Here is a 21,842-nt window from a genome sequence, read left to right as displayed (position 1 = left end):
CTCGGGGAGGAGGAGGCTGTTGTTATTTTCCCCGCCCTATGCTGTGATTGGCTGCGTTTGCACGTCAGCGTCTTACGTAAAGGCTAGCTCCTCAGATTGTGCCCAGGCAGATCCCTGCACCCTGAACTGCAGACCCAAACACAGCGAAACACAGACCCACGACCGGATAAACATCGACTAAAACACTCTCTACAGGTCAGTCTGTCATGATTTATTCTGTCAGTGCCATAACTGCTGAGAAAATGAAATATTTTATTTCCTTAGACAACTTAAGCTAACTTGCTAATAATACTGCAGAAGTGTCGTCGATGAAAGTACTGAGCTAAACCCATGTTCTACTTGTTTATCAGCTGTCAGAACACTTGGTTTGAGACTGTGAAATGTGTGGAAGAACTGCGTGCACCCTTGCTCCTGACGAGGTGAGCCGAGCCTCCTCCTACAGAAACCGTGGAGGGCGGCGGAGGCAGCCCCGCTGGAAGGATGGAGATGCGGACAAATACCGACCATCTTACAACAAGAGCCCCCAGTCCACGAGTCCCGTCCTGCTGTCCCGGAGGCACTTTGATAAGGTAAAAATAGGTGCACCTCTCTGTACCTCAGTGAGGTTCGTAATCTGTTCCAAGTTAAGGGCGCCAAACAGATGTAGTGTGAAGGTTAGGTTATTGTTATAAACACATTTTGATGACACAAGAGTTTAAATAGGGATTTCTTTCTATTTGTGGAATGACGTTTTGGACATAACAAATACAGAAAAATGAATGCCACAATGTCACGTTCTAGAACCTAAACTATAACCACAGGCACAAATAATGTACTCCTCTGTCACAGTCAACACCATCTGGGCCAGTGTTATCCTCAAAAGTAATGACACTGCAAGGCAACAGTGATAGATAGCAAGGATAGTAAGTGTAAATGCTCCTGTCATGTTGAATCGTTTTGTGTTTTTAGGAAGCTCCTGAGGATGAATGTGTGCTGGCGGCCATGCGTTGGGGTCTGGTACCTTCCTGGTTCAGAGAGAAAGACCCAAGCAAGATGCAGTACAGCACCAACAACTGCCGCAGTGAGAACATCTTACAAAAGAAAACTTACAAGGTGACAACGTTTATGGCACTGCTAAGCTATGTTATATTTATTCCGTTTTATATATCAGTGTCTTTGTTGGGTGTGTGATAACAAGTGTGTCTAACCAGTGCCACTGTTGTGTACCTGAAGGACCCAATGAATAAAGGACAGCGTTGTGTCATCCTGGCTGATGGTTTCTACGAGTGGAAGAAGCAAGAAAAGGCCAAGCAGCCTTTCTTCATATACTTCCCCCAGACTGAGGAGAAAACCAAGCAGGATGACAAATCACAGGCCTCGTGCTCTCCAGAGGAGGCCTCCCCTGAGTTGACAGAGGTTTGTATTGGGTTTTCAGTAGCACAGGCATCATGAGCATGTGCTTTCATCTAGAACAGAAGTAGAAAGAATGCAGCTGTGGCGGAAATTACCAAAGCTGAGAATATCCCTTGTGGGGAGAGGACCCAAAACAGAAATATGCAGGTGTTCACCAAGTGTGTCGATAGCATTCAAAAGTCATGCAGTATGCAAACTTGATTTTGTTTGATGTCAGTGCCCGGCTTAAGAGTGTAGAAGATGTCAACCATCTTTAGAAAATCTATGACATTTCTCATACATCAGTCATTTGATTTTGCCTCTGCCCTGTGCTGCATGTTGTACAGAAGGAAGATGCATCAGGTGAGTGGACAGGATGGAAGTTGCTGACTATGGCTGGAGTGTTTGACTGCTGGACACCTCCAGGTGGAGTAGAACCTCTTTACACATACAGTGTGATCACTGTGAATGCTTCTCCAAACCTGCAAAGTATTCACCATAGGTAAAATAAATAAACAGGATAACATGCTTTTTCTTTCCATTGGAGTTTATTTAGAATTCTAAATTACTGTGTGGTTGGGTTTTAGGATGCCAGCAATCCTGAATGGAGATGAAGAAGTGAGAAGATGGCTTGATTTTGGCGAGGTGAAAGCAGTGGATGCCTTGAAACTGCTGGAGTCTAAGAACAATTTGACTTTTCATCCCGTGTCTTCCCTTGTCAACAACTCACGCAACAATTCTCCAGAGTGCCTCCAGCCTGTGGATCTCAACAGCAAAAAGGTACCAGATTTAATGTTACATTATACTCACTTTGATTGGAAAATTTAGCATCACAGTTTTTGGTTTTATTAGTGAAGTTTAATGCTGACAAAACTGATCCTTGACCCCCAGGAGCCCAAGCCTACAGCCAGCAGTAAGATGATGGCGAGCTGGCTGAAGAGCAGTGCACCTACGAAGAGGAAGGAGGCTGACACGAGTGAGAGTAAAGAAGAGAAGAAAAGCAAATCTGAAGGAGGGCTTCAGAGAGCCTCCAAGAAGTCAAGAACCACTTAAAGATACAAATCTGGATTTCAAACTGCAGTATTTAAAAAAAATATTTAGGTCTTAATATTTGCACCCACTAGTTTTAAAAGTATAATAAAAAGGTTGAAGATTTTGTTGTTGTTGTTGTTGTAGTAACCATTGCCAATGAATAAAGTATGCTACACAAATTATATTTCATTAAAAATATCAATAAATGTAAGAAATCAACACAGGATGCTTTATTCAAGATTTTTATTACCCTCATTACTTGAAACGCAAAGACATTTCGAAACAATGTAGATGCTATGCATTTATCATATTAATATTATAATAATGATGAATGCAAATACTTCCCCCCCACACATTTTTTTCTTTTTTTCAAAGTTACAGTATGTTTGCTATCTTGTAATCTATAATGCATTTCAAAGTTTTAACATAATATGAACAGACAGTTAAAGATCTGATCAGTTAAAAGAAATGTCAAGCACTTAAATTGTTTGCCAACACGAACAACTGGCATAGTCAGATATGGAGATTTACAACAGAACATTTTGCTTTCCCACACAATGATTGAGGGGTTTGCAAATATACAAAGTCTTGCAATAGTTGACGGTAAAAAGAAATGTACTAGCTAATAGTACGCAGTTATGAATGATATTTATACTTGAGAAAAATGTCTCCCTCCAGGACTATCAGGTAGAATGACATGCTGTCTTGATTTGGTTCCTTCCCATTTCATATGTGGTACCAAGAAAAACTGATTACAAGACAAACCTTGGTATCCCAAAAAGAGGAACAGCACTAGCATGAGGGAGCTGAGTCTGGATCCTAGCGATGCCCCCAACCTGAGCTACAGCTGCATTTATTGTGGCTCTAAAATGAGATGTCTATAGTTATTGTCATTTACAGCCAGGTGCTCAAAAAAAAGAGATCATTACACATTGGTCTGATGGACTTGTCATGGATCTTGATTTTCTATTCGGTGCCAATCAACATGAATCAGCAGGCAGCGAATTAATGCGATCCACGCATGCACCTTCACTTATTTTGATCCTTCACTACTTCAGCTCTGACTCCCTTCTCAGGCATCAGAGTTTTTTTTAGGTTGTACAAGTAAGAGTGAAACCAAACCAAATTTAAGCCACAACACAAATGAGTAAAATGGGCGGAGCAGTAATTCCTCTATTCATGCAGCAGTGGTGGGCTGTGAAAGTAAGAAAACCACCACCATTGCTTAAGAAACTTTGATTCAAACAAAAAAAGAAAAAATATTTAAAATTGTACTCAACACATACATGTATAGAGATAATGTTTCAATTTACCACTTAAAGTATCCAAGTAAAAGCAGTTAGAACCAAAACTGGATATGGGAGCAGCGATACACATGGAACTGAAAATGAGATTAGCCCAAACCACCACCACCATGAAAGCTTACATGGAGAAACACTGGGAAGTAGTGAGCATCGTACAAGTATTTCCTTAATGTTTCCTTGAAGGTGTTCTTTGGGCTAAGAGACTCATCTTTTATAGAAAATGTGTGTTTTGTATACATAGGGAGGTGAGTGCAGCATGTTTGTGTGTGTAGTAGTATACTCTCATGAGTGGGAGGCTGCTTGTATGTTGGGCATTGGGGATTAAACACAGTGGGCCATGGGAAAAGGGGATTTATAGACAAGGCAAGACAGGGTAGTGAGGGCAGTGATGACCCCAGAAGATCTTCATAGTCCTCAGCAGCTGCAGGTCTCCGCTGACGGCTTGGCTCGCTCGTTCCTGTCCAACTTAATCGGCTCAGGGAACTCGTTGTACAACTCCACCTCAGTCTCCTAAAACAAGATAATTGAGTTGAATTATAATGTTATTTCTGAGGCCATAAGGGGGTCGGACTGGCGGCCAGAATCACATGTTGGTGTCAGTTACCTGTTTGAGGGCATTGCGTGCAATAGTCTGGAAGGCCTGCTCCACATTGATAGCCTCCTTGGCGCTGGTTTCAAAATATGGGATGTTGTTCTTGCTCTGACACCAAGCCTGTGCTCGCTTGGTTGTTACCTGAAACAAAAGGAACTGAGGTTATACTTAGAAAGTATAAATTGACAGCTTAAGCCAAGCTATTTTTAAAAACTGTTCTATTACTGTAACGCTTCAAAAAATCAATAGGTCGCCAGTTTTGCCTTGTGATTAAGTAGTGCGCCCTTAGACTGTACAAAATATGGACGTAGTATCCGTGACGTCACCCATCTGCTTCTGAAGAGCTGTTTTGAGGCCAATCGTCGGTGGGAGCAATATTGCTGCTGTCGAGCGATTGTGACGTAAAGAGGCGGGCTTTGAGCCTCCTAGCCAACAGCTACAGTGTTCCCGCCTCTCAATCAAGTCAGCTGTGCCTCTCATTGGAAAACTCGTAATCTCAATATTTTTGAAACTGCCGTGTTGGAAAAAAAAAGTACCCTCCCTACAGTGTGAGCCGATCGAGAAATGAGCTATCCAGACTACACGTCATTTGTACCAGGCTGTAAACATGTTTATTTCTGCTGTAAAGATCAGCTTTTTTGAATTGGTGTGTATGTGGTTTCCAATACTTTAGGAGCCAGCCTCAAGCGGATCCTCGATGAACTGCAGTTTTTAGCACTTTCGCATTGGACTCATATTTTTAGACCGGAGGTTGCCGCTTGAGTGCGCCCCATGTACAGAGGCTATGGTCCAACCTGCAGCCCCTTTGCCCCACACTCCCCACTCTCAGTTTCCTGCTCTATCCAAAAAGGCCACAACTGTACAGTTCTTTAAATTAAAGAAATACTACACATACTTGTACCCTTGGTAAAAAAAAAAAAAAAAAAAAGTGACTCTCTGCACCCACCTGCCTGTTCTCCAAGTCAATCTTGTTGCCCAGCACCACAAAAGGGAAGTTCTCTGGGTCTCGTGGGCTGGCCTGGATCAAGAACTCGTCCCTCCAGCTGTCTAGAGTCTTGAAAGTGTTGGGTGCTGTCACATCAAACACCAAGACGCAGCAGTCTGCTCCACGGTAGAACGCAACGCCTAAGGACTGGAATCTCTCCTGACCTGCTGTGTCCCAAATCTGAGTGACAGAGCAGGGGGGAGGGGGAAGAAAGTATAAAAGACAACATCCTGTGGTTACAGGCACAAAATAATGAGATTAGTGTAAATAAAGAGATTAAGCTAATTCCTTAACTGCAGTGTTTATATGGTTAACATTAACCAGATCTCACTGATTAACTGCGTTGACACAGTTTGTTTGATAGTTGATGTAAGAAACATCTTGGATATGTAAGGTACCATACTCGAAGGACACTTTGTCAACCATTATCATTGTGACAATAAAAGCATTAAAAACTTGTAAGCCCTTTACGTTTTCAAGAGTCTGCAACTTACAAAATAAAACAACTCACCACTACATACAGTTATGTGACTGAGCTTTTCACTGGTTTTCAGAAATTAATTGAATGAGCGTATAAGGTGACAATAATGTTGAAAAAGCTTTCTACTTTTCAAGTTAGAGCATCAAATGTTTTCTTAATGGACAGATGACACAACGGGATAATGACACTTAAGTGAACACAGTATAACTTTTGAGTAAAAATGGGACAAGAGTGTAAAAAAATGTTTTATACTTGAATTCATCTACAGCCCACAGCAGATCAACTTTATCAATTTTAGTGACAAAAATGAGCATTTCTTTCTTCAATGATTTTTTGTAATGCAGTAGCTGATTGTATCAGATATGATGACAGTGTTTCTATGAGAGACCGTGATAGTGTGTTATATGTGCGTGGTATGTAGTCTGTACCTGCATTGTGACAAGTCTGTCATCCACCATGACTTCTTTTGTCAGAAAATCAGCACCTATTGTGGCTTTGTACTGGTTACTGAACTTCTTATTCACATACTGGTTCATCAATGAGGTCTTTCCAACTCTAAGAAAAACAAAACAACAGGACAATATTCAGAACAAATGATCAGAAAAAGACATTCTGGTATCCCCTTCAGTCATTCTAAATCACTCACCCAGAGTCTCCCAGAATGATGACTTTGAGTAGTACTTTCTTCCTTGACGTCATTGTGCCACAGCTGTAAAGACAAACAATTAGATTACAGGGGAGGAAAGAACGCTTATAAAAAGCACAATGGTGCCAGAATTGCTGCACAAGAGGAATACCGCCATGCACTTCTGATAATCCTTTTGAAATGGGCCAACCAGACCACTAGAAGATGTGAATGTCTGAGTGCATCTTTAAACACAATCCAGACAAATGAGCAAGTGGTACCAATGACAGCAATAACATCTGCCTGTCACTTCACAAACAAAAGAAGTAAAGGCATATCATCATGAAGCACATTCTACCCTAAGTCCTGAAATCTAAATCTCAAAACCAGCAAATCACAACAACTGGTGTCTTTTAGTACACTGTAGACAGCTGGTTATGATATGTATGTTGTTGAATAATCATTTATAAAATACACCGTCTTCCCCAGCTTTGTTTTACATCGAATCAAAAACTGAACACAAATGGGTGTCGCACATTCATTTTATTCACTGTATTTTCTTTAAAACTCCATACTTTTTCATTAATTGTTAAATACGAGATATACATGCACTCATTGTACAAACTCATTGTAAGAATTCAACATTAACAGTCAACCAATGCTCCCCCACACACAAAACATATTTCTATGATGCTTTCACCTAATTTTACACAAATATGTATCATACTGCCGGCAAATTTGTCCAACATGAACCTAATTCAAGCATGCCGTCAACCAAGGCGAGAGCAATCAACTCCCACTGTTTAGGTGGTAGTTTATGCCATATATAGCAACTCTTTGTGTTTGCACAACTATTCTGCACAGAATATTACTATTTGCACTTTTTTAAAAATGTATACCTAAGTTATCGTAATTTATTTCTGATTGTAATTTATCTATTTCATATTATTATTATTATTATTATGATTATTATTTTAAACCTGTTGGTCTTTACTGTTTGTTTTTGTTTTTTCTGTAGTTGCTGTCACTGTGGTTATTATGTATATATATATTATGTATGTTTCTACTTGTCCGTCTCACTGTACAACAGGTTTGCGAGAGGGGGAGGGAGGGATGTTCTTGTTCATGTATGTTTAGAAAAAACAAAAACCATTGTATGAAATTACACTGTGATTTCTACCTGCTTTTTGAAATGTTAAAATAAAAAGATTATATATATATATATGTGTGTGTGTGTGTGTGTGTGTGTGTGTGTGTGTGTGTGTGTGTGTGTGTCATACTCACATATTTATTGCTGAATTTCTCTTAATTGAACTCGTAAATTTGAGAAATCAATTATCTAGATTGTGATAATTTTATACTAAACTCACCAAATCAACCATTACCATCTCTGAGATTGCTCAACCATCACCAAGCATTTCTGCCATTAGCCAACTGTGCTTTGTAATAATAAACCAACTCATACAGTTGCACTGACCAAAGTCCACACAGTGTTACCGATGGGCTCTAAATCATAATTCTCTTCAGGTTAGACCTTGTTCAAAGCATTTTGAAAAAACGATTAATCACAGGTTTTATCCACACATCGCCGGACGGTGAAAGCACAGTGTTGAAACCCACTGATCGACCTTATATCGGGACTTTTATGAAGCCAAACTAGCAAAGAGCTATCGGTGCGGCTCTCATAATCTGCACCCCATGACACTGTGTCAGGGACTGATCACATGGTTTTAAAACACAGGACTAACGGAACCATGACTTGGCAAGCATGATTAGCGCAGCAAATGGTGTAGTTGGATTCAATACACATACCGGGGTAATCCATACTTATGATCAACCTGCAGGCCGATTTGGTTGAAACCCATTTTCACTGAATAAACAGTGACAGCGAGTCCTATCTGTCTATTTTACTCAATGCCACAGATACATCAAGCACAGTTTCAAAGGGTTAGCAAGGCAGAACAACCATCACATTTATGATCAAATTACACAAAGTCAGGTCAACAACAGCCGTGAAAAGGATTGGGGAACAGTAAGTTAAATATAAAGCATCCTCAAACAACTGAAGCTGGATAGTTTAGGTTCTTGGTCTACCAAAGATTACCATGAAAGTGACATTTCTGTAGGCTAACATTCAGTCAGCTGAGAAAGGTTTATTAAAATCTACCAAAGTAGGTGAACGACAGCTGGATCGTTAACTTATAAGGCAAGTAAAACAAGTGACTAGAGGGGACATAAACCAACCTGGGCGATGATCCTGAGGGGAGAAATATCAAAAGTTGACTTTTCCTCTGCCTCGGTTTGGAAGCGTTAGCTAACGCGCAGACTAGCTAACAGGCTAACCTGTAAATGTCGCAAGAAAACAACACGTTCAGCGCGTCGACAGCTCACAGGTAGCTCCGCAGCTAACTCTGCTTATCAAAATAAACACTGCCACTGCAAATATATTCCTCCTGTCCTGATAAATAAACGATTTAGTACAATGGTCAGTTTCGTCCCGTTCCCGTTGACGCTCGCTTTTCCTGTCAAGCTAACGTGCTAGCTGCTAGCCGAGCCGTGTCCGCTTCCTCCAAAACAAGCGAGAGAGGGGACGGCTGACGTCACGCGCTGGACACGCCCTGTTTACTGATCAGTCACAATCATTGACTGTAGAAATAAACAGTATATATGTCTTTATTTTTTCACTGTGAAGTTCAAATAAAATACAAAATAAAGACCATATAAGTGGGCATTTCTGAATAAATCAACCAATTCATGTTTTTGATTTCATGTTACATTTTTATGTAGGCAAGTGAAAAAATATGTATTACCAGTGGTGGACAAAGCACTCAGCTTCATTACTTAAGTCAAAGTATAGATACTCCTGGTCAAATATTACACTAGTAACAGTGAAAGTTGTTCAGTCAGATTATGACTTGAGTTAGAGTACTGGAGTACTTCCTTTTAAAAATACTGAAGTATTCAAAGTACTTCTTTAAAAATCTCAAAATGTATTTTCACAAAGCATTAGTGCAGTCAAGAATATATAGGAGTACATTCAGTTACATCCTGTTCATATGGTAAACATTTCCTGAAATCTGTTAAAACTATATTATGGAATAAAAACTGCAACTAAGTTACTCCAAGCACAGACACTGATGTGGGATAATTTCTAAAACACTTTGCCTGGTCCCAATCTAAGTCCTCCTTCTACAAAAATGTTCTAAGTGTTGAGTCTTTGAAGAAAAAATGTTAAGTTCAAATCACTCCAGGAGTCCAGCTGAAGTTAAATCCAAGAAAAACTTTATTCACCCAGGCATCTGAACAAAATGAGTTGATCCTCTGCCGCAGACCAACTGAAGAACAAAGACGTTACAGTGATTTTCATAGGAAAGAGTAATGGGAATGTTTGGCACAAAATGTCTCAAAGACATGCCTTATCTTCATTTTACAACATTTTCATTGGACATCATGACCATAATTCTTCCTATGGCGCGGGCAACAACGTGACAGGCACATCATCCTACTCACTGGGAGATATAGGTGCCGAATGTTGGTGAGTCTGAATCAAAAACAACCGTGACCGAGTCATGAACCCCAATTGAAAACAACTGTGACTGAGTCATTGGACCCATCTCTCTGCATCTTGGTAGGGAGATAGGTTGCCCTTACAAAACTGCTGACAAGGACTTTCCAATGTACCATTGGAGATGTGAGGAGGTACAAGTGCTTCCCCAGTCACAATTTGTGGCTCTGTGCAGGTGCATGGGGAGATTTACATCCCTTTATCTTCCAATGGCCACGTTTGGCCTCCCCAATGCTTACCCAAGATCAGACAGATCTGCAGATGTGATGTGCCACTCACATTACTGTGGGTGTGAGAGGAGACTTAGAGGAGAGTGAGAGGAGAGGTTTAAATGAAAATAAAGAAAAAAATACACGACAACAACTTAGTTTGAAATGTTCATCTGGAATGAAACAAATGTTTCGTAGCTCAACACACATTTTCAGGTTGGACTGTGAATTTTTGTATGTTTTGGCAGAGTGTGAAACAGGGTGAAAATTTCAAACGATACATATCATTCTTAATTTTCAAAAACCTCTAACTGAAGATATGGCCATGGGTGCTCAGGTGCAGAATTATATCCATCATTACCACCTCTAAATGAACTGCCTGATCTGAGTAAAATCTGCTCTGTGTTTCCCCACATTAAATTATGGTGACACATGATATACAGGTATGGCTAAACAACTGAGACAAACAGAACTACACAAACACAGTTTACTGTCTTAGGGATCAGATTTCAGAAAAGAGAAGAAAATTCATGAGCTGACTTCAAAGCACTGGTAGAAATGTAGTGGAGTAAAAAGTACAATAATTGTCTTCTGAATGTAGTAGAGTAAAAGTAAGGGGAGTTCCCCAAAAAAATAATACTCAAGTAAATTACAGATACTCAAAAAATGTACTCATGTACCGTACTCAAGTAAATTTTACTTTGTTACTGTCCACCACTGTGTATTCCACTCCTGATGATTCTTGATAAATTCTATGTGCACAATAAAATTGGACTGCCTCTGAACCTGTTTTTTATTGATTCAGTGTTCACTGAAAATATTATAGTGCCTTACTTTAACATGCAAAGAACCAAAAAGCTGCAAATACCTCCAGTATGTTAAAATAAATTACTTTTATTTAAATTTTGATAGGAATTAAAAATTAAAGGACTACCCTTGGCCTGAATAAAGTTTTCACATGTTTTTGTAATTGGTTTGCATCATGAATGTTAATAAAAATATAGATTAATTTCCAAAAAGTAACACATTTAAGATCAAATAAAAATAATAAATTCAAAATCATTGTATTGAAAGTGATAAAAATAGTAGGGTGTTTGAATTATCATAAAAACATTATTTTGTACATATCTGTATATTTCAAAATTCCAATAAATACCTTAGGCTCATTGTAATGATGTGAAATGAGAATTAATCCTAGTTCAATGAAAATAGTCTTTATAACTAATGGCCGAGTCATGTTTATAAAAAATGAAAAATAATGGGATCTCTTAATCATTTGTGATCGCTGGAGGAACAAGCTTTTTGAAAAAATTTAAAAACCTTAGCTACTCTTAAGATGCAGTCCTATCCATCTACTGTTTCTATATTTAGCAGTCAATATATTTTTGACTCCTGTGTAAATATAAGCATGGAGTAAAGCATGCACTATTGCTATTAAAGTGGCACAGGTCCTCAAAAAGTACGATTAGTTTTTAAATGACAAATACTTAGGGGTTTATATACACTGTGGCTGACCCTTAAACAATATCAGAGCAGAACAGCCCTCAGTTCAGTTGACCTTAAAAACCTTGGGACTGCTCAGTGCACTAAATAGGGGAAACTGGTGTTAGCTGTCTCCAGTTTCTATTTATTTATCTAAAAATTGAGGTGAAAAGACATGTTGTGATATTTAGGGTTGAAAGTAAATTTCAGGGAGATTTCAAGGTAATCAGTCATTTTACATTCAAACAGTTATTAAAAAGTGGAAACTAATAGCTTTGATTTCAGCCTAAATTCAGCTAAGTAGCTAAAGCCATGTGGTAGCTAGCATAAAATATTTTCCAAGAGTTCAGGTGGAGATGGTGGTGATCTCAATACCCTGGGGGCTGGTTGTCACACACTTGCGCAAGTTAAACTTGAATGCTACTTTTAATGCTGTCTTAGTAACCCAGGTTACTCCTGGTATTTTGTTTGCTTATTTCTTTATTTTTAGTTCAATTAGTTCAGGAAGACAGTCAGCATAGCAAACAACATGTTACAGTCCACATGGTCTCAAATGCTTTTAATAAAACATACAGACACACATATTCTCTCTCTCACACACCCTCCAACAAAATAAATAGTTTAATCACATATAAATCCTTAATTTTGCAACCTTCACTTATTTTCAACACTAAATATCTTAATTATACTTGATTAAAACGGTATTTATCAAACAGAAAACAAATGCAAAGGACAGTGAGGAGAGTTTAGAGAATTTATTAATTTTGAGACTAATTAAGTTTCTGTCTCTTAAACTTGTTTATGGTAAAATATTGATAAATAGGGACAACAAACCCTGTATACTATGACAACCAACCCCATTGGTTGTCACAGTGTGTCAGAGGGTCTTTGGTGGTTAATAATTTGCTGTTTAATTAAAAAACAAAAGACATCAAGTTTCTGTCTAATCTAGGAATGACCACTCTAAGATGTTTTCATCATGATTAATTCACTTGAGAGTAAAAAGTGTCACAAACGATCCTGGTCTCCTCCACAAAGTCAATCAACACAAAGTTAAGAAACACATAACTGCTGAAAACCTGGATCAAAGCATAGACCTTTAGATCTTATTACAGTTGCAAATTGCGAGCTCTTACCAATGAAATGTATTAAATTATTATTATTATTATTTTTTAACCAGGCTGTAAACATGCTTATTACTGCTGAAAATGGGACATAATGAGGATTCCTCAGCTTTTGCATCCAGCCTCAAGGGGACACTGAACTGCAGTTCTTTTGCACTTTCACATTAGATTCATTTCTAATAACCAGAGGCTGCTGCTTGGTTAACACACATCAGGACTGTCAGCCAACAGTGGGCATTGTTGAGCATCTATGTCCCTAATTTCTGCGTTTTTTACAGGGTGGTTGGCAATTATTCGTGATAGCTTGTTGTTTTTTTTGTCAAATATTTTTATTGAATTTTTCCATTTATGAGGTGGGTACAGAAAAAGGAAAAGGACATTTTAGATGCACAACAATAAACAACTACCCAACTTAAACAACTCATTCAATCACACCACAAGAGACAAAATGGACAAGACAATACAATCAATTGTCCAAAAGTATTAACAAGTGGATAAATAACAGCGCAGAGTAGGAGAGAAAAAGGAAGAGTATGATTCTTCATCTGCATTATCATACACAGTGCCACAAGCAGGCCACAGGATATCACCACCTGAGTCATTTTGATTAAGATAGTCCTTTACTCGTCCCACAACGGGGAAATTCAGTCAGTCCAACAAAGTTCCATGTTATGTTATATAATTTAAAATAATCACTAAGTTTTTACATTTCAGAGTTTTCAAAGTCTGAGACAAAAACTGTCATTATCTCAAAACCATCCAAAGTATCAGATTACACGCCACTATCATCTCACGCATAGCACGTTGTAAAGAGCGCGCGGTGACGTCATCACGCCGGGTTGAATGAAGCGTCATCCTAGCCGATGTAGAGCGGCACGGCGGCCTTTCTCTGCTGCTCTACATTTTCTCTATCTCTCCACTTCTATCCTGTTGTGTTAGCTCTTAAATGTACTCCAACATGTCTCGACACTCACCACTTCTCGCCGCATGTGTGCTCCTCTTGGTTGCTCTCAGCTCCACAGTTTCAGCTGAGGGTTTAGTGAACGAGGAGGTGAAGAGGACCGTAGACCTGAGCACTCATCTGGCTAAGATCACTGCGGAGATCGTGCTGTCTAACCAGGGACACTCTGCTGTAAATAGCTTCATATTAGCGGTGGAGGCTGACCTGGCCCCGCACCTGGCACACATCGGAGCTTCGGTAAGTAAAATACGAGTGACTGAAACAAAGCCGACGCCACTGCCTGTAACCCGGTCAGCTAGCTTGAGCCTGTTAGCAACTTCAATGAATGATTCACGTTTCTTTGATGCACCTAAACGTGCTGCTCTCAAATGCTGCCATGTTCAGTGTTTCAGTGACAGCAGCATTCTTGCATGGAATAATAGTATACTGAAGCAGGAGGTCCCTGCATTACTGTACTTGAATGCTTAAACCCCCAGTCACTAGCTTGGTTTATGTGATGTGATTCAGTGTGGTCCTACGGGCAGCCAGCCCTGCAGCCACGCATTGCTACTATTTTAAGAGGTATACTGAATGATACAAGGTGCAGACATGAATGCCCCGAGCAGAGTTGGCTAGAATAGTTCAACCAAGATTCATTCATTTTGGATTACCACGGGTGTAGGTTACTAGCATTGACTTCCGCAGCGCTGCACGCTCTGTCAGTGGCTGAATGACACGTATGCGCTGGACAGTTCACTTCCGTGTGTGACTGCGCAGGCCTGCCCCTTCCAAACATGCTGCGGCAACAATGCTTTCAGTTTAGCCCTAACAAAAAGACTACTTTCTGCTTTAAGAAACTGGTATTCGTTACATTGGATACCTCACTAATTTTGCATTCTGTTGTTTGCCACAGGTGAAGGGTGACGAAGAGGAGGATGGCACACTTGAGCTCCAGCAGACAACAATTCAGGACCAGAGGTAAGAGATCTGATTCATACATTGTCATTACAGTATTTCTCAATTGCTAAAACACATTTCTTGATATCCACCACGCTTTTCTCAACACTAGAAGCACAAAACCAAATTTTCGAACTAAGTTCACCAAACCTCTGACTCTTCCTGCAAAACCAAACAATGTTGTCAGATCATACCCCGAGTCAATCAAAATTAAAAACAATACTGAGCAGTCATTACACACTACATCAAAAAACTGAAAACACAATGCTCAGGACATGAAGCTGTACAAGTAATGTTTATTGTTGACAGTAGGTTAAATGAATGTAGCTCCTGTATACAGTCAAAATAAAGTAAACACAAATATAAATGAGAAGCACATTACAGTGTAATCCACAAAATCAAACTGAAGTGCATACAGTATCGACCCTGGCGTGCAGGATCCTGGCGTGCAGGATCCTGGCTTATTTTGGTTTCCTCGCATCATTAGCCACAAATGTAATCAGTTTTGAGTGGTTGTGTTTAAGCTGTGACACCTGTGCTTCAAATGTGTTTAACTTTTAAAAGGTGTGTATCCTGTTAGAGGGATTTCTGTTAGTGACTTTTGTTATGAAGACAAATGGGTTACATTATGAGGCAGATTTTAAAACTCGTGTGTTGACAGCAAATACTTATTGATGAGTATTTGAGTCATTTTGGCAGCAATTTCCATGAACAGTTGAAATGGACGAAACCATTCTGTCTTTAAAGGGGTACCTCAATTTTTCAGAAAGCCACTTTGTTTTAGCACTATTCACCAGAAACAACACGTTTCTTCGCCTGTAGTGTGCTAATCAGCTGTTAGGGTATGCAGTCTTTGACACAAAGTAGAACCAACATAAAAAAGAATGAGCGATTTTGACAGCCACAGTGACATGCTGTTTACTGTGGACACAAGCATACATAAAGGAAGGATGAGACTCAACAGGTTGAAACACAGAGAGGGGCAGGGGCCTCTCTGGTAACAGGATGGCAGGAAAGGTTTTGAGTTACCTTGTGGTACAGGGGTGCAAACTGTGAACCCAGGCCCATGAACCCGTAGAGCTACTGCTGTCATGAGAGGGACTTTTTTACAAAGGTACTTCAGAACCTGCAGCATTCTGCATAGCTCACATCCAGAGTTCCCTGCTGTACTGAACGCCAGTGTTTATGAGCTTTCCTCCAGTCTCAGTAGTTACATCTGAAAACCAAAAGAACCACGTGGAAATTGTTACACGTGGAAGTTAGCTTTCGGCTCTTACTGTTTTGTTTTGTTTTAAATTGCGCAATGACACAGCCTATGTCAATAGTAAGCGTATTACCAACAAAGGCATGTTAAGATGGTCAAATAGGCTGAGTAAGCTGTTGAAGAGGAAGACTGAGCTGAAATAACTGTACAGCCAGATAATGTTCAGCTTTTGTTGCTCAGAATAACAACAGGAAAACATCAACATATACAGCACAACTATGTTGGAGACAAAATTCAAGTTGACTTGTACTTTAAAAACATCTGAACAATACATCAGAAACATGTGGTGAATAGTGCTGAAACAAGGAGGCAATCTTTTTGTGACGGTGGACATTTAATTTTTTTCTGTTTAAGTGTAACGCTTTATTAATGGTCTGTTCATTAATTCATTTGTGCATCACAATTTGTTTTTTATTTGTTGCTGTAAACAGAAAATACCCTATCATAGGATAAATAAAGATTGACTTTATCTCCTCGTAGAAGCTGATATAATGCAGAAGTATTCACACTATCGTGCAAATGTATCTTACCATTGTTTCCCTCTGACACCTCTCACCTGCTCTTGTTTAGTGGGGAGTTCTACAAAGTCCAGCTGCCCTCCAGCCTGGCACCAGGTGCTCAGCTGAAAGCTAAAGTGGAGATGACTTACAGTCATGTCCTGAAGCCCTTCCCCTCGCACATCACCCAGGCTGAGCGCCAGCTGGTGGTCTTTCAGGGGAACCACTACATGTACTCCCCATACCCCACCCGCAGCCAGACCACACGTGTTCGCCTGGCCTCCAAGACCATCGAGAGCTACACCAAGCTGGGTAACCCCAGCAAGAACGATGAGTTTATCGAGTACGGACCCTTCCGGGATGTGGCCGCGTTCAGCGAGGTACAGCGCAGTTCTGACGAGCATTAAGTGATGCTTCAAGAGATTCCATTTAACAATCTGTGTTTTGTTTGTTCTCCACCGTCCAGGATTCAATGAGGATCCATTATGAAAACAACACACCCTTCCTTACCATCAGCAGCATCACTCGGACCATTGAGGTGTCTCACTGGGGAAACATTGCAGTGGAAGAAACCATTGACCTGAGGCACACCGGAGCTGTCCTGAAGGGGCCTTTTTCACGCTATGATTATCAGCGTCAGTCAGACAGTGGCATCTCATCTGTCAAATCCTTCAAGGTGTTGTTTTATACACGAACAGCTGTTTTCTGATTGATTTTACTGCTTTGAAAATGATTATGACAAAGTTTGCTTTCCCCCTCAACAGACTATTCTTCCTGCCTCGGCCCAGGATGTCTACTACAGAGATGAGATCGGCAACATCTCCACCTCCCATCTGCAGGTTCTGGATGACTCAGTGGAGGTGGAGGTCAGGCCTCGCTTCCCCTTGTTTGGAGGCTGGAAGACCCACTACATCATTGGCTACAATCTGCCCAGCTACGAGTACCTCTACACCCTGGGTCAGTTAATTTCTAGTATTTTTAACTAACTGCAGTTATTTGAAAACAGATTCTTGTTTCCTCTGAAACACAAACACAGGCAGATAACAGTGTTAATTTTGGTGGCTATTTTAGATTTAGTATTATTCTTAAGACGACAACGCCTGTTGGTTTTAGTCACATTTTAGTCTTTTCAGCCCTTTATAGTTTTAGTCTAGTTTTAGTTGACCAAAAGTCTGAAAGGGCTGTATTGCACATTAACGACGGTCCTTGATTGCACTTGCAGTAAAAGGCGCGCTGGACAGACAGTCAGTTCACGGCACTCTGAAATGCATCTGCATCTTTGATTACTCTGAGTTGATCAAAACTTACCAAATGTGTCTGATGTATCACCAAACTGGATTAAATCAAGCTGTAGACGGGAGCTTCTCACGGTTATAGCAACAAACATCAAATATTAAACAGACGTCCCCCGGTTGTGTCTTTGTCACTAACGCACACTGATCCTCAATGAAGATGAGACAGGTGCATGGACGTGGGGAGAGCTGGTTCATAAAGCACACCTGCTGCATGTAGAGACCAAGCTAACACTGAGCCCCTCAGATAATAACTCAGCCTGTCACAGGAACGCATCACTTTTATCTTTTAAAGATTAGACGCACAGCAGGGGAAAAATGGATTTGAATGTCTGACGGTCGGCTACTAAAGTTTTCGTCTCGTCAACAAAATCAAAACATTTTTTCGTCATAGTTTTTATTATCAGTGAAGCACTTTAGCTCGTCATAGTCTTGTTTTCGTCATAAAAAAATGAGTCGTTGACGAACATTTATCGTCACAATTTCGTTAACAAAATTAACACTGGCAGATAATTGAGACTAAACTCCTTTCTCACTCACTGAATCCATGGATGTGTTTTAAATGTATGTCATCATTATATCCTTTAGGTGACCAGTATGCACTGAAGATGAGACTAGTTGATCACGTGTATGATGATCAGGTCATCGACTCCCTGACTGTGAAAATCATCATGCCAGAGGGAGCCAGGTCAGTGTTGGCAAGAAAATCTAAATATAGTTTTAGCAGAAGAATGATTTGATCCTCACTCATCATTTTCCCATCATGTCTGAACAGAAACATCCACATGGACACACCTTACAAAATTGACCGTATGCCAAACCAGCTGCATTACACATATCTGGATACCTTTGGTCGACCAGTGCTGGTGGCCAGCAAGAACAACCTGGTGGAACATCACATTCAGGATGTTGTGGTAAGCAGTGAAAAGAGGGAACATTTTGGCATGCTATTTAATGAACATGTCTGCATAATGAAGCAGCAGATTAGCAGACGATTGCTTTTAACACCATGAAATGTAACTTTTACTGAGTTTTTATTATGTGAGTGAGCCAAGTAAGGTTTTTTTTAGCCTTATCAAATGTTTAAAAAAAATCACCACTGAAATTACAGCAGTAATACACACACTGTTTTTGACAACAAGCCCATTTCCCTTCCTGGTATCAGAAGAAGTATGAGCTTTGATGTTCAGAGCCTCAAGTGGGATCAGGAGAGTCATCCTCAGGGAGAAGAACAAATTTCAAAAAGAGTGTTTTGAGTGAAGAGAAGAACAAGGGTTCTTACATCAGTCCCTATGCTAGGTTTAAGGAGATACTGGTTCATTGTGATAAACTGGTAAACAAGCTTTGCATTGTAAATTTCACCATGGACTTAAATCAATGATGTTTTTACTTGCGTGGACACGTTAAGAATAATCATTTGGCTTTCCATTAGCAGTCTGCTAAAGAGAAATATCAGACCTTAGAGCACTGCAATTCACCAACCAGAATCCAGTTTTCACTACAGTTACACATATTTATGTCCTGTGATGGGAGGGAAATTTGTTAGTCAGCAGATTAGTAGATTTGATAAATGTTGAAGCTTTGTTCAGATATATAATAATTAATTCTCTTTTGTGATTCCCAGGTCCATTATAACTTCAACAAGATCCTGATGCTGCAGGAGCCTCTCTTGGTTGTAGGAGCCTTCTACATCCTTTTCTTTACTGTCATCATCTATGTACGCCTCGACTTCGCCATCACCAAGGTACGACAACTTGTATGCATAAAACAGCCTGATTTCTGATCGCTCCACTTCATTCTGCAAGTTTCTGTCTTAATCAGTTCTTGTACTTTTTATTTGTATTCAAACAAGTTTTAAATGTGTTTCTACATTTTTCTTTTCTGTTCAGGATCCTGCCGCTGAGGTACGCATGAAGGTGGCCTCCATCACGGAACAGGTGCTGACTCTGGTCAACAAGCGCCTGGGGCTGTACCGACACATGGATGAGGTGGTCAACCGCTACAAGCAGTCGCGGGACACGGGGGCTCTAAACAGCGGGCGGAAGACTCTGGAAGCCGACCACCGCACTCTAACCAATGAGATTAGCTCACTGCAAGCACGCCTCAAAGCTGAGGGCTCTGACCTGGCTGAAAAGGTGAGTTACAGTGTTTTGAGAGCACAGAGAGAACTGACATCGATTAAATTCTTAACTCCCTTCCTCTTCGTGCTGTCAGGTTGGTGAAGTGCAGAAGTTGGATGGCCAGGTGAAGGAGCTGGTGTGTCGCTCCTGCCAGGAGGCAGAGCGGCTGGTGGCTGGGAAGGTGAAGAAGGATGCTTACATCGAGAGTGAGAAAACTCTGACCAGCAAGAGACAGGAGCTCGTGAGCCGTATCGACAGTTTGCTGGACGCCCTCTAAACTACATCTGCCACTGCTTAGTGCACACACACACACCCACACCCACACCCACACACACCCACACACACACACCCACACACACACACACACACACACACACACACACACACACACACACACACACACACACACACACACACACACACACACACACACACACACACACACACACACACACACACACACACACACACACACACCACCCTGCTACAAAATATAGCTGGCTACTTGTTCGTGTGAGAATAAATTCAATGTGACTCATGCTTACACATTATTATTACTTTTTTTTTTATCAACAATGAACCCAGACATGGACTGTTAACATCTCTTAATGTCAGTGATGGGTTTATCCAAACACTTGTGCCTTTGTGCCTTGTGATAAACTCGAGGTCACTGCGTGCCCGGCTCTACAGCAGCTACATCACAGCTTCTGGCGTTTTGTTTTTCAGTTTGTTGAGCTACACTTACATCTTTGTCATACCTTGCTCAGACGTGACATTTTCTACTTTTTCTTTTCCATCTTCCTCAGTTTGTACGGTTATGGGAATTTCTTTTTAATTTTAAATATTAGCTGAGGGGCCCAAGTTTTTTCACTCATGTCTTTGCTCACATATGCCGTATTCTATGATTCAATCATCTTTAGTTCACAAGGATGAAAGTCTCTCAATCTTATCCCTTTGCACTTACTGTTTTCTACTCGGCCCTGATTGTTTTTATTTGAACAAATTTGAAGCTGTGATTCTGTGTCATCCCAAACGTTCTTTGTTGATGTTAATCACATATTTTCTACATTTTTTATGATTATTTTTGTTTGTTTCGTAAGTGTCATTTTTTTTTTACCATGAGATTACTGAATACATTAAGAGATTAGGTTGTATGTGAGGAAAGACATGGGAGACAGGACATAGATGTTTGTGAAATGGGCAATGATATGAAAAGCTGTCAAATTTGGAATAAAGTTTTGAGAAACTGATTGATTACTCTTTTTTTAAAAACATAAACATATCTGCTGGATAAAAAAAACATGTAACAGAGTTTTAATGTTTGTTCAGATTAGAACTGGTTTATCTGAAAGACGCAGTACCCTTAGTTCACCACAAGAGGGTGCACTTGTGCCAAGAACCACGACTTGCCATGATCTTGACTGCATGAAGACTCATTCAATGCCAACAGAAACTCTGGGGACGTAGAGATAAAAAAATATGTCATCCTCATCTGCTCCCTCACTGGTGCCACTTTTAACACTGGCACCTTGGAGGGAATTTCCAGTGCATTGTTTCATTTCTTTTCTAGGAATAACTCCGCCTAGCGCCCTCTCCTCAGTCGGCAGAACAGCCGTTGTGCCTCCATCATAGTCCGAGCCCAGGACAAACATCAGGGTCAGTCTGAGGTCACTACTTTCCCTCTGAGGTCAGCAGGGGTCGCAGCAGGTCATTTCCTGCTCCATAACAACAGGCTCCACTCCCCTCACAATGATAATGTTAACATATTGTATGTTCCATACAATAATCATTCTGAAAACTCACAGCAGTGGGAAAGCAAAGACAATGTCTGTTAGCACTGATGCTCAGTGCTGCTGAAAGGCCACACAATGGCAGTTTTGTTAGTATGTTTGTACTTAAGAGATTCAGAGCAGTGAGAGTTTGGAGAGCCTCTTTCTCACAGCTGGAGCACAGCAAACCAACTGCTGCTGCTCACACACGCTCACCTCGACACTAGTGTGGA

At 40.4% G+C, this 21,842-nt stretch overlaps 3 protein-coding genes across 5 annotated transcripts; 2 read left to right on the top strand and 1 right to left on the bottom strand.

The window, feature by feature from the left end:
- The first annotated feature begins 52 nt into the window (after window positions 1-52).
- On the top strand, window positions 53-2,585 carry hmces (5-hydroxymethylcytosine binding, ES cell specific). Of its 2 annotated transcripts, XM_034688472.1 has the most exons (8): window positions 53-195; window positions 351-569; window positions 949-1,092; window positions 1,213-1,395; window positions 1,719-1,873; window positions 1,959-2,151; window positions 2,263-2,276; window positions 2,361-2,585. In XM_034688472.1, exons 2-8 carry the CDS (start codon window positions 381-383, stop codon window positions 2,422-2,424), a joined length of 942 nt encoding a protein of 313 aa, XP_034544363.1. In that variant the 5' UTR covers window positions 53-195; window positions 351-380; the 3' UTR covers window positions 2,425-2,585. The 2 variants fall into 2 exon arrangements, with proteins under 2 accessions (XP_034544363.1, XP_034544287.1); XM_034688396.1 differs by having other exon boundaries at window positions 57-195; window positions 2,263-2,585.
- Window positions 2,586-2,631: 46 nt separating this feature from the next.
- Window positions 2,632-8,984, bottom strand: LOC117816334 (ras-related protein rab7). The gene is made up of 6 exons (XM_034688578.1): window positions 8,635-8,984; window positions 6,412-6,474; window positions 6,194-6,320; window positions 5,246-5,464; window positions 4,312-4,440; window positions 2,632-4,217 (listed from the first exon to the last, which is right to left on the bottom strand). The coding sequence occupies exons 2-6, from the start codon at window positions 6,462-6,464 to the stop codon at window positions 4,122-4,124; spliced, it is 624 nt and encodes a 207-aa protein (XP_034544469.1). The 5' UTR covers window positions 6,465-6,474; window positions 8,635-8,984; the 3' UTR covers window positions 2,632-4,121.
- Window positions 8,985-13,593: 4,609 nt separating this feature from the next.
- rpn1 (ribophorin I) lies at window positions 13,594-21,090 on the top strand. Of its 2 annotated transcripts, XM_034683314.1 has the most exons (11): window positions 13,594-13,968; window positions 14,624-14,688; window positions 16,502-16,808; window positions 16,895-17,104; window positions 17,193-17,385; window positions 18,309-18,408; window positions 18,496-18,634; window positions 19,345-19,464; window positions 19,610-19,855; window positions 19,935-20,166; window positions 20,283-21,090. In XM_034683314.1, exons 1-10 carry the CDS (start codon window positions 13,717-13,719, stop codon window positions 20,115-20,117), a joined length of 1,815 nt encoding a protein of 604 aa, XP_034539205.1. In that variant the 5' UTR covers window positions 13,594-13,716; the 3' UTR covers window positions 20,118-20,166; window positions 20,283-21,090. The 2 variants fall into 2 exon arrangements, with proteins under 2 accessions (XP_034539205.1, XP_034539194.1); XM_034683303.1 differs by having other exon boundaries at window positions 19,935-21,090.
- Window positions 21,091-21,842: the final 752 nt, after the last annotated feature.

Source organism: Notolabrus celidotus, chromosome 1 (genome assembly GCF_009762535.1).
Source record: "Notolabrus celidotus isolate fNotCel1 chromosome 1, fNotCel1.pri, whole genome shotgun sequence".
Taxonomy (NCBI): domain Eukaryota; kingdom Metazoa; phylum Chordata; class Actinopteri; order Labriformes; family Labridae; genus Notolabrus; species Notolabrus celidotus.
This window is presented reverse-complemented; position numbering and strand designations above follow the sequence as displayed.